At 41.7% G+C, this 13,056-nt stretch overlaps 1 protein-coding gene across 1 annotated transcript in view; it reads left to right on the top strand.

The window, feature by feature from the left end:
- Positions 1-767: 767 nt before the first annotated feature.
- The window catches only part of LOC117541869 (receptor-type tyrosine-protein phosphatase mu-like), a 164,405-nt gene continuing 152,116 nt past the window's right edge, over positions 768-13,056 (top strand). The window contains 1 exon segment of the mRNA XM_034209138.1: positions 768-1,199. Coding sequence (XP_034065029.1) covers positions 1,127-1,199 — 73 coding nt within the window. The 5' untranslated portion in view covers positions 768-1,126.

The following is a 13,056-nucleotide window of genomic DNA, read 5'->3' on the forward strand; positions in this document are numbered from 1 at the left end:
GGTCCATTGGCCTTTTCTGGATTTTCACATCACATGATCAACATCAGCAGATGCAGTATGCTTAAATATAATGGGATTGTTCATTTTAATTTTCTCTAAGCCCTTTAAAGCAATTATTTTCCAGGTGGGTTTTAAAGATGAGGTTTAAAGCTTGTGTTTGTTTTACCTTGGAGACAGCAGTTGAAGAATAATCTCACCATAAGGTATATTTAATAGCACCACAGTGCTAATCCCAAAATCGAAATATGTCTATTAGTTTTTTTTAATAATGGGGTTTAACAGTAAAGTCATAACAGGGATTTAGAGCTCTTAGGTCGAAGTCACCCTTTGCTAATGTTCACATTCAAGTTGTGGCAAAGAGAAGAGCTTTAATAAGATCCTCATAAAATATGTATTCACAGAAATTAGTAGTTGAAATACCAGCATTGGCAATTATAGGTTTACATATACAACAGTGGGGTTAAGAACCCAAGACCATGAGGAAGTAGAGCAATTGTCAGCAACACACAATGTTAAAGGGCAATATAAACATTAAAACAACCTTTTAATGTTGTTAATATAAGATACTTATGTCAGGAGATCATTTGCAGTATCTCTGAGCATTCTTCTTCTTCTCTCGGTTTTTTGGCGGATTGATCTCTGAGTATTAACTTTGTATCACTACTTTAAATGAATGATGTCAGGTTCTTACCTGGCCCGGGTTAACTGCACTACTTCTCTCAGCTCCAGTCTCCACAGCTGGTCCCAATAAACGCCAATAGAAGGACGGTCAGGTGCGGGAGATGCCTCCGCCTGTCACACGCGCCCTCTACCGGCCACACAGCGCGCTGATCACAGCCGCTGCTCTGGAGCTGCCGGACCACCACTCAATCCACGCGTAATTCCGGAATCAGGACTCACTCACACATTCCTCCTCCAAGTGTGGAGCAAGCCGGCAAGGAGCAGCCGTGTTCGGCGATAGAGTCCCCTCACAGCCCGCCAGCAAGCACAGGGACGGAGGAGAGGGAGAAGACACTTTAGATTGAACACTCCTCAAAAGTGTATAGGATTCAAGTTACGTTAAAAGACAGAAGAGTTGCCAGTTAACCCCGCGGCTGGGGGTTAACGCTACCACGGCTGTGTCGACATGGATAAAGTTATCAATTGCTTGTTTGCCGCAATAACCCTGCTGTTGTCCGCGCAAGGGGAAGTTTTTAAAGGTAAGGAGAATTACCTGGAAATGTTTGCACGTACTGCGCAGTCCGGATTTATGTCGAAAACGAGAGACGAAATTGAGGGGAAAAGGACTTAAACTCAGTTTTTCTACTAGTTCGTCTAATATTTTACTCAAAATGTTAAGTTTACAACTGATATTTTGCATTTCAGATCGCTTTTCCTAATGTTTGTGGTCACAATTCGTTTTAACAAATGTATGTGGCGTAAATTCGAGCATATGTCAGCGTGCAAGTAATTTAAGTTATATGGAGGTGGCAATAAGTCAGATCTTAACATTAGTTCCACTCACATTTGCCACATTAGCCTCTGCTTCATTGTCACTCATGAAATGTTTGTCACCTTTTGTGCCGCCGTGCGCAACCAGCAGGTGCGTTCCTCTACGGGATCAACCCCGCCGCTTGTCACGGCTGACATGGGCACATGTTTAAATTAGTGTATGTGTTTATTTTGTGTCTAACTTTATCTTGATAAGTTGCTTTCTAATGTGATTAACCTCAAGGGATTCACTGTCCGCTGGTCCGCTATTGGTTGCACGGCGAGGCGATAAGCCACACTGAGATTTCCTCATTGTTTTCTCCGTGAACTGCCAGTGAACTTAATTTTTAATGTCCCTGCCTTTGACCATAGTGACATAATGTTAGTCACTTCAAAGTGAAGTTCCCTACCTTAAATGCTCAATTTGAATTATAGCTAATTTGGTTGGTTAGGTGCTGAAAGAGTTATACTTGTATGCATAATGCCATATCCCTCATACTGTTAATTATATACGACATTTCTTCCTCTCTTTATTGTTTTTCTCTTTTATAGCTGCCTTGCATTGCAGTACATGCATATATAGTTCATATTTTGTAGAGCTCTCTGTTTGCGGTCCCCATTGAAAAAGCTATTTTAATTAATAAATTAACTTGTATACAAGTACACTTTTAATTGAACTGACCTTGCACTGAGAATACAGCTTTTGTAATTCTCTGAAAAGTGTTTGCTTCGTAACATTTCTTTGGAGTTTCACTGCAAATGTGATGACTTTGTTCTTTCACTGAATGACTGATTGTTGCTGCACACTTCAGACACAAACACTGCACTCCTACTCTGAATGAATGATATTCATACAAGGGCACCTTCATTTGGAATAAGTCTATTCAAAGCTTTGTGGAGAAAGAAAAGTTCATTAGCAGCAGATAGGGATTTGACTAAATTAGTGAAATTATAGAGCAGACTTTCACAGTCATTGTAATGGCCATAGATGGCTCAAGGGGACTAGACATTCTAATGTAGCCCCTAAAGGGACATTTATTCTGTCTTTACAATGGCATTATCTATGTGGAAAAAGGCACATTAGCCTGTATTCATGCCAATCAATAAAGACAATGAATGCCCAGTCTGAGGGTGATCCATGCTGCCAATACAATCAGAGTTCCATTAAAAACTTGTTGCAAAAATATGGCCTCCCTATGAATGTGTTTGATTTAAAATCCTGCTTAGCCCCTGAGGAAGCTGTGTGTGAGGTGAAGTTGTTGTGGGAAGTGTGGCTTCAGTTAGAGCTGGATGCTGTGGGATTCAACATACAACTGATGCATTTTGCAGAGAGCCTGTTGGGGGCAGCATGGCACACATATAATATGATACCCAGATGATGAAGGAGGACCGAGAGTCAGACACATAGATCACAATGTAGATGCACTTTGCAAACTTTGTGTCAAAATGTCCGTTTGATCATCACTCTGATTTAACAAAACAACTTAACTGCTAAATAAATCATATTTGTGTTTTATTTATGCAACCCCACTTTCTTATCACTGCTTTGTACTGGCATATTTAGAGACTTACAGATTATATATTAAAAGGTTTCATTATAAATAAACTGTTTTAATCAAGCAGAATGCAAAGGGGTCAATATTAGTGAGAACTCTTACCCTGCAGCTCAAAGTATTCCCAGTCCATTTTAGTTTGAGGTTCATCAATCTTGCCCGCTGGCAGCCTCAGGACTGGGAGATTTATTGGAGTGGGCTGCACTGTAGGGCTCCCAGCGGTGCCCAAACCATCGATAAATGCGCTCCTAATTGCATGAGTGTGTGTGTAAATATGTAAACCAGGAGGAAAATCAATTGCATGTGTGTTGCTCTCTCTGGCTAGGTGACGGATTAGCCACACAAGGATGGGTGAGATGCGGGCAACATTTGAGCCTGTGCATGTGGTTCGGGACATTTGTTATGGAAAGTATGTGATAACAGCTCATGTGATAATTAGATCACTGAGGTAACCAGAGTAGCCGTCTACATCAGCGCGCCTTGTGACTGTGCAGCCTCAATTGGATCACAGAGAAACAGTCCTTTGGTGGTCTTTTAATTTACGCATAAAAAAAACTCCATAATCAGTATCACGCTGTATCAGTTTCATCTAGTCTCCTTCTTGTGAACTTGTTTATGCACCTGCTTATGGGCTCTCAGTGGCATGGTATAAATGAACTCCCCCCCCATGTTGCATCCACAATGCCCACTGGATGCTCCAGGTTCAGAGAGAAAGCAAACTACACTATTAATCACGTGTTGTATGGCCAGTGCTTCTGTTTTATACATTATGAGGAACCGCTTCTTTTTTTTTTCCTTCCAAGAAGGTCTGGCCTTTGATATCTCTACTCTGTCTTTTCCCCGAGCACATTAAATTCCAGGGAGCTGTGCGCTTTATGTTTGCCACCTTTTCCAGCAGCCATAAAACCTGCCTTGTTTTCTGATAGGGGCGAGTCGTGTGTAGAGAATAATGCCCATGCTTGGAGTGTAGTGCTGTAGTTTGTCATTGCAGAGTGACTGCTGCTGATAGCGTGCTGGTTGACCGATCCTGATTGCCATCCAGGCGGTGACTAAGGAGTAAAACAACACATTGGCGGCTGGGGAAGATAAACAGCACTTCATTTGAAGTCTGGCAACAATTTAGATAAAGTTTTTCACTTATGAAATGTTTCTTTTTCCCCCTAGCTAACTGAGATTTAATAGAGACTTCCCGAAAGGTGTCCTGAAGGGTGGCAGTTTTCTTTGTTTGAGCCAGTGGAGAATGAAATTAAATATGCATGTCTTTTTTTCCCTTTTTCTCGATGTCTTCAACCAATGTTGAGGCAGAGAAAAAAAAACGCTCCATGGTGATTGATGATAGTACAAAGCAGAAAGTGAGGTGTCTACATTCTTCTGTAACTTTGCTTTTCAGACACTTTTATTATGATGATAATGAAGGCGGTGGAAACGCATGGATTTACTGAAGCTGTTCAAACACTGCGGGTACATGTGTGCTTTCCGAGAAAAGGGTCTGCTGAGGGCTGTCTTTAGACTGATCATAGCTGGTAGACACGTGGGGTGTGTCACTCTAAAACATAACTTTAAGAACTTGCTAATACTAAGTGCTGCTGTATTGACCCGAGTATTTGTTTGAAGTGCAAGACTGACAGTGTATTATCCATTTTCATGAGTAGAGAAGTCTATCGTAATACTATGAGTGAAAAATAAAATCACTGCTGTCTGCTTTCTAACATGTGACCTTTCGATTTCTGTGTATCTCAGTTTTATACCCAATAACAAACAACATTGCACTTAAAGGGAAATTCCACCCTAAACACCCAATCAAATACATAGTGTTGCCATAAATTGTTATTTTTATGACATTAAAATATTTCCAGAACATCCTACTTTCAATATCTGCTATCAAGCATCTGCAGCTAATGTCAGAAACTATTGGCCTTTTTTAAAAATTTTAAATGAAAGATCAAGAACTGAGAAATGAAATCTATACAAGGAGAATATCTAATGTTTTGATATCCCCATTAGACTTATTATATCAGAATAACAAAACATGTTGCATTGTGCGCGAAGGGCACGCAGCTTGACGCATTATACAGCTTTGTTTCGATGGGAGAAGTCAGCATCTGTTCTCTGGAAGTTGCCACGAGGCATTCTTGGAAATGGTTGGAAATCAGCAACTGAAGAAGCAGTTAAGGGAGGTTGAGGAAGTCGACACGCCAGAAAAAGTCAACAATATCTCATCACAGAATAACTACCGAGAAAATGTTCACAGATTGATGATGCATAGCAGTGCAAGAGAAAGCAAGGGTTTACTTTTTCAATTTGTGGACGCAGAAGGTAATATCACTAGAGCTCAGGAGAAATCTCCTATAGAAACTTAATTAAAAGAGTTTGACACAACTCTACTCACATAAGCCACATTAGTTAATAGTAGTTTCCATCAAGGATCTGTGTGACATCTAATGTTATATCTCGTTTTCCTTTTCCTCTGACTGAAATTTAATAAAAGTGGTATTAGAACTTGGCTTAAGGTACCAATGGAAAGTGCAGTCTATTTGCACAGTGACACATTATTTGTTGTCTCTCCACTGAAGCACATGGATTTAAAATGACTGAGGTCTTCCTGACTCTCAGCTTTAATCTGGAGGTGTTTTAAGACTCAAGCAGATGAACAGTGCTTAAGGTGTAGCCCTTTCACTATGTAGAACCCAATTGAAGGGCACAGCAGGCGAGTGGATGGTTAACTAGTTAGCTTATAATTTGCAGCACATAATGTAAATGTATTTTGAAATAAGACTGTACCTGTTAGATGTTGATGTGGCCTTTACTCTTTAAGACCACTAACATGCTGTCTACTCATTACACGTGAGCTACAACCAGGGGCGGACTGGGACTAAAAATCAGCCCGGGACTCTCGACTGGCCCACTTCGGTACCGCCCGCCCACCTCGGTACCGCGAGTAAATACCGCTAGTAAATTGTCAACGGGGGGTTCTAGTGCCTTATCCGACCGGCTTTACTCTCACTCTGCACTGTAAGTATGGAAATTGGTTAAGTGCTGGCATATCGGGCACTTTAAAGCAAAAAGAAAGTGAGTCAAAGTCTACCAATATGGTTCATCTTCATATCCCTGGAGTGCCACTCCACATTCAATCATTAGCTGTTGATTACCAAGTGATTTTATTTATATTCTTGAGAGGCGGTAATAGTTTGAAGTTTGCTCTTGAGGCCGCTGATGTGGCTGTTATCCGGGAGCTCTGTAACGGAATGGTAATTGGCCTTGAGATGTGACTGTGTGAAGGATGCTGGACAAACAGAGATGCTCTAATTATACACAGCTCCTTCTTCAAATGAAGAGGATAAAAGCTAATGAATCGCACACAGGCCAGCGCAGGGGGCTGCCTAATGAAGAGAGAGAGAGAGTGAGAGACAGAGACAGAGAGGGGAGTGTTTGCAAGAGAGAGGAAGTGTTTGTGTGTGTGTTTGTAAGGCATGCCTGAACAATTCTGTGATCTCATCAGCATGTCTGAGGAAAATAATAAAACTTGTGTGGAAAAACAACTTACTATGCAGCGCATCATGTTTACCGGAGTCTGCATTCGTTGTAGGTGGCTCAGAGTCCAGGCACGCAGGAAAATCTCACTAATTAATGCTCCAAGGGTCTCAATTGTTATTAATGGTGACGAGGAGGGGGAGGGGAACGGGGGAGGAGTAGGAAAGGCAGTTTAAATCGGGACATTACTGTGCATCTGCTCAATGTATTGTAAGGCCTCATCTCTGCGTACCAGTATCGATGTCAGCTCACTTTTATTAACATTTTGAAAGCATTTTTTTATTTGAAATGTGTCCAATGACTGGCAGTTGCACCAATGGTTTAACACTAAAGATTAGATTGACCCCGATCCCGTCACATTCCTTCTTTATCTTCAAAACCCGCTGTTCAATCAGTTTCTATTCACCATCGTCACCTTTAACCGTTGTTAAATGTGGACTGAAATTGATTCTGATGGAGCACACTTTGATATTTGGCTCAGGTGAGCTTATAGCCTTGACCTCGAGCGTGAAGCTTTAATTTCAAGTCTGTCAAATAAAGCTCCTGCCACGGCTTTCGACGCCGCAGACACCTCGCTGAGAAGGTGCAAAGTTACTTGTGTCATTTCATGAATAACTCAAGTTGCCTCCTTCATGGGACAAGTGCACTCGCTAACTTGGAGGAGACTCTGTGGTGCCAGGAAGCTGTCTGTAGGCTGCAGCTCTCACACAACTGGTGGCAGTGTAGGTGGTTGCAGTGAGAGGAGGAAGAGGAGGAGGAGGAAGAGAAGGGGGAGCTGCTACTACTGTTTCACCTTGTCTCCTGTTATTTATTAGGCTTATGTCAAGGCTTAGGCAGTAGGCAGGTGTACATCCCCTCCTCCTCCTCCTCCTCCTCTCCCAGTCCGGGCCTTATGAGTATAACCAGCGGCAAAATTCTCCATTACTGTCAGTCTGAATCTGTTGCCGTCACATTAGCGCACGTCATGCAGTCATTAATGCATTAGGCCCTTGTTTGAGTGCTGGTTATTTGCATTGGCTTTTACACCCGTCTATTTGCCCTTGTGCTAAAAAGCTGCCTTGGCTGAACTTATTGACCATTTAACTGTTCAATAATGAAGCGTTCCCCGGGGATGAATTAGCTCTCAGTGGTCGTGTTGAATAACGGTTATTAGGACGTGAAAAAATTAACTATCATGTACACTTTCATGGCCTTTAGAGAGGGACATATTGCACAACTGTCTTTACCTTCTCTCTATCTTTTGAATGCAGCTGTATCCTCTCGCATAGGATCTCACCGCTAACAGTTGAGTACACCATTATCCACCCTTGTCCTCCACTTCTCCCTCGCAGAGCAGAACGTACCTGATTATACTCCTATCGGTCACACTCTGGCGCCTATTTGCAGGCTGTTATCTGTTTGCGGTGGAGACTCCTCTGGGAAGCGTACAGCCGATAAGAGGCTGTTGTTCTGTAAACAGCCCTCTGACCTCCTCAGGCTGGGCTTGGCTCATTTTCAAATGGGTCTCTTTTGTGTTGGCCCCGAAGCTCAAACCTCTGCGTGACTGATTCCCCAGGGAAAGGTTTAATGGCATTACTGTACGCTCCGCACGGCACAGGGTGGTCACTTCGGAGCTGTCGGAGCCAGAGGGGGGGTGTCAGTGTAGCAGAAAAGATGAACTGTTGGTAAATGAGGATGATGATGTGACTAGCCTCTTTATGCCCTGAAACTGGAAGCAGCTTGTGGGAATGGAATTATCTGATGGTTTTCCTTGAATGTCAATCACTATTTATAACCGTGTGTCTTATCGCAACATAAATTCTCACTTCACTTGTACTTGTCCTTGCGACAGTCTCTTAACTCACTGAAATCTGACGAGACAAGTGCATTAATGGCTTTTCTGGGGACATCTTGGCTAACTGCTCGACTATCAAAAACAATCAGTCCATCGCTCAGTTTTTTTTAACACGGTCCTTGTTCAATTTGCCAGCGTTTCCGAGCCAACAATGCATTGCAAATCTGTAGCCATGGGCTGTACCGCAGCGATCTGTTGTACTAAATCACTTTGGTGTTAAACACTGCTTCATCCAAAACGACTATTGAGACGCACAGCTGCAGGGCCCTTGTTAAAGAAAGAGCAAACACAAACAATAAGCGGAAAAGATGATGCTGGGCTTGAAGCTTGACTCCCACCCTGTAATCAGACTTTGTCGCGCTTAAGAAATTATAGGGCACAGGAGTCATTAGAAGTGTGGGTGCATTGTGAACGGAAACACAAGTTCAAAACACATGTTTTTGGAATAATGCACATCTGAATAAACAAACCGGTGCAAATCTGACAAGTTGATTGTAATGGTAGTTCGCTACCCGGGAGGATGCTTTCTGTTCAACGTGATGTCTTAGACTTATTGGTATCAGGGCAAAGGAGTAATTAATGTAGGACGCCTCTAGCATCAGTTGGATTTTCTGGATTGTTATCATCAGTTCCACTGCCACTGTATCATGACAAATAGCACTCTAAATAAACGAGTTGCAACACAATTAACTTTTTTTGAAATATCTCATGGAAGCTATTAAAGTGAAGTCTTAATTTGTTTGCTTTTTTTAACTTTAAAAGGAGTTTATCCAATTGTCTCTCTGCACTACAGCCTCAAGAACTACAAATAAAAGTCTCTGAACACAATGTGAATCATTTTCAAGAGTGGATATCTTTTTTATTTCCACTGCTGAAGCAATGGTTGTCCTCAAATGCAAACACATATTTTCCCTGTTCTACTATTCTTTGAGCAATTCCCAAGGCTAACTGGGAAATTCCCTTTTGCCGTCCCTATAGATCTCTAAATGGAGCATTATTCATAATAGGATCCTCAGCTGAAGGGCGGCAGTATAGACATTTATAATAAGGAGCAGGGGACAAGATTCACATTAAAAGCATATTTTATCGTTTTCATTTTTTTCCATTTTGCTATGGTGTTGGCTACTGTGCTCTAAAATGTGTTATTGTACTACAAACTGCGTAAATAGTTAGACTATAGCGGTCAGCGTGATGCTAGCTAGTATAAAACACAAGGAGACACAGCTGTTTTGTCCTGAAGTGTAGAATTCCCTGCATTTCAGCAGAAAACTTCCACCGGATGTGACGACTGGCCAGGCTCTTCTATAGAATGTGAGGTTTTGAAGTTTTTGTGTAAGAATTTCTCATTCTTTGCAACAAGTCAACCTCTTAACAGCAATTAAAAAAAATCAATATCTCTCACATTTCTCATTTAGTCAGTTAGGTGTATATTACAAGTCATTTAACAAATTGCTTGGGTTGCCTTTGAGAGTACGCAGCATTTCTGAGCATGTATTAAACTCTATTTTGCATCGCATTAGATGAGGCAACAAATCATTTCAGTGCCAGATCTTATATTCATCCTCATGTCCATGTCAGCCTGATGACTTAAATTAAATCATTTATTAAATAAAATAATCTCCTCTAGTCGAGAACGGCACCATACTGAAGGCATTTTTCTTCAACTTTACTAAACTACAGATGGACATTAATGGACAGGATGTTGCTGCAAAAAAGTTAATTTTAGGCAAACTTTTCTGGAATATGAACGAGAGCAGAATTAAGTGTTAATATCTGTGCATTTTTTTGATACTCCCATGCCTGCCTTGGACATGTCAGTTTTGGCTCCACAGCCTTTTTGAGTTGCTAGGAAGTTGCAGCAGCATCAAACAGTGCAGATCAGGATTGTAGAGGCAGAGGCACACGGCCCGGCTTCAGAGGATGAATAATTCAGTCACATGAGCCCAGACTTCTCGCAGTGAGACTAATATTCAGCAGCACCTGTGGGTCTGAAAATCTCTCCCCTTCAACCCACCAGGTGACTTTCCCTGGGGAAAACCTCACCCCGGCATCACCCCTGCTGTGCTTTCTCCAAACTGTCAGAGTAGCAGTGCAGTGGCTGCGATGCTGCGCTGAAAGTACTGAGGAAACCGCTCGGTGTACAGTATGCTGCTGTGGGACTGGACTCAGAAATACGGAGTGTGAACATAATTAGGGCTGGGCGTTGAATGTCAACGTTTTTTTTGGTACCAACAGAGATTTGTTCATGACACCAAGCTTCAAAAACAATCAGGCTCTGATCTGACAAACATCAATCCTATACTCTTGGATTTAATCAACATTTTGCCAGATGAGAAAACACTCGAGTCCATTTACTAGGTGTCATTTCATATCATAGTCTTCATGCTATGGTCAACAGTGTTCCCAGTTGTTATTTACTCTTAGTTGTTCAAATTTAAAAATGTTCATGTGCACTACTCGTCTGCATCTTAAAAAACTGAGGTCCTTGCATTGATAGCGGAGAACAGTTTCTTAATGGACTTGTTTTTTCGAAGGTCAATAATGATCTGTAAACATTTAGCAGATGATACAATTTTGACAAAGTTAACGTAAGACTGTTGGTGTACATTAGAGTGGTATTTGTACCATAAGTTTAGTATCATTTGGCCCTGTTATAGAACATTTTCCAATGATACACCAACTAGAAAATGCACATTTCCAGGTTAAAATATCTTTTTATCTGTTGGGTTTGGTGGTCATGTTTTATTTCATTGTTTCATGCATAAAAAATGGCATGGCTACCATGACTTGAGTTTGAGATCAACACGCTGAATTTTCTCGCATTTCTTCCCCCTGCTCTCTATTATTCTACATTTCATCATTCAGCTTTCATTTCTATAATTATCTGAACAAAAGACGCTCAAGCCTTGACAGATAATCTGCGGCCAATCATGCGTGGGTGTAGGCGTCTATCCACATTAACACATAGACTGTGTTTATAGTACATGTGTCCGGCAGTCCACAAGTGTGCAGCCGGATGTGTGTGTGGTAGCTGGTGTTGGCATCTCGTGCTGTGTGTGTGTGTGCTATGGTTTCCTCCTTCGTCCCTGTGTGTCAGGTAGCAGCCCCAGCCCAGGCTTATTATCAGGGTTGTGACAGAAAGCGGCAGGCAGCAGCAGCAGCGATGCCTTAATGAAACCTGGGCCCTGGCTAATTGGTGACACCGTAGCGTGAGGGAATGAGGGAGGCAGGAACTAGACGGGCAAGGCGTAAGGAGAAGACAGCGGGTCCGGGGCCTTACACCATTAAATTAAGTCTGTCATGCTCATTTGCAGAACACACAGAAGGAGGGAACACCTACACTCTTATCAAAAACCTGCAAATGTGAAACTCCCCGCTGGTTGAGCAAAGATAGCTGCCGTTACCACATGTTCTCCTCAACAGAGTTTTCCCTTTCAATCTTCTCCATTTTCATTATACCTTGGAAAATGTTCCTCTTTTTTTCTCACTCTCAAAGAACTAGGCTTGGCAGTGATGAACCTTGGCGGATTTTGTTCTTGGTAGTGTCCTTTTTCCTGGTTTTATCATGTTTTTCTTTACATGTATTTGAGTAACATTAGGGAGTTGTGCTTTCGATAAAAGAGGTCTTACAGTGAGTGTTTTTATAGGAGATAATTTAAATTAATAAGTTAAATTATGCGACCTTACTAAATGTACACTTAGGATTTTTCTGCTCCAGCCTTGGAAACATTAGAGTGGATATCACAATATGTTTTAGCATTACATTGGCGAGTAATTGCTTCTCATGGCCACCCATGCCACTTAAGCATACATTTGAAAAAATATAATAATACAATCCTGTTTTTAAAAAAATATATTACAGATGGGGGAAAAAAGCAGTTTTTTCTAGTATTGTACAGCCTTGATAACATATTATTTATTGCCTTTTTTTAAATCAATATTCGTCTGACATTACATTTGAAAAAAACACATTATTAAAAGAAGTAATACAGAATATGTTGTGTAATATTGATTATCTAGAGAAAAAGGAAAGCCGCAGACATTTCACACATATCTCAAAACCTGGATAAATATCTGCACCAGGAGGGGTGTTAATGTGTTTAGTTTGTCATTTGGATTAGCCAACCTTTACAGCGTGTTGGATGGCGCGGCCTCAGGTTGTCCCGCCCTGGCTATCTGACGCCGCCTCACAGAGAGCCAGTTTGACTTGCTTATGTCAACCAGAGCTTAAGGGCTGCTTCCGGGTGTCAAAGCTGACCTTTCTCTGTTGGTAGGAGGGGCAGAGTACAGCCAGCCTCTATCTGTCATGCCCCCAGCTGTGTTTATGCCCCGGAAAGGACCACAGGGGACTACTCAAATGTTATGTTTGAGTAATAGCAAATGAGGTACAGTAAGAGTTGTGTTGCGCAGCCGCTCTCATGCTCATACTGATGGGCCTTATTCGCCCCATTTCTTTTCTAGCAGCAATCATTATCTGTCAGTGAAATTCTGAATTATACAAGCCATTTAAAAGTTCATTATGAAAAACCACTTTAACATATAGCCAGCGTTTCCATTAAGTTAAAGAACTGTGTAAGGGAGCGATTGCTTCGCAGCTTAAGGAAGATTAATCCAGAGACTAAAAGGTGTTCCAATCCCCGTCTATCCTCTATCTCCACTGCTTCACAT

The sequence above is a fragment of the Gymnodraco acuticeps genome, unplaced genomic scaffold (genome assembly GCF_902827175.1).
Source record: "Gymnodraco acuticeps unplaced genomic scaffold, fGymAcu1.1, whole genome shotgun sequence".
Lineage (NCBI taxonomy): Eukaryota > Metazoa > Chordata > Actinopteri > Perciformes > Bathydraconidae > Gymnodraco > Gymnodraco acuticeps.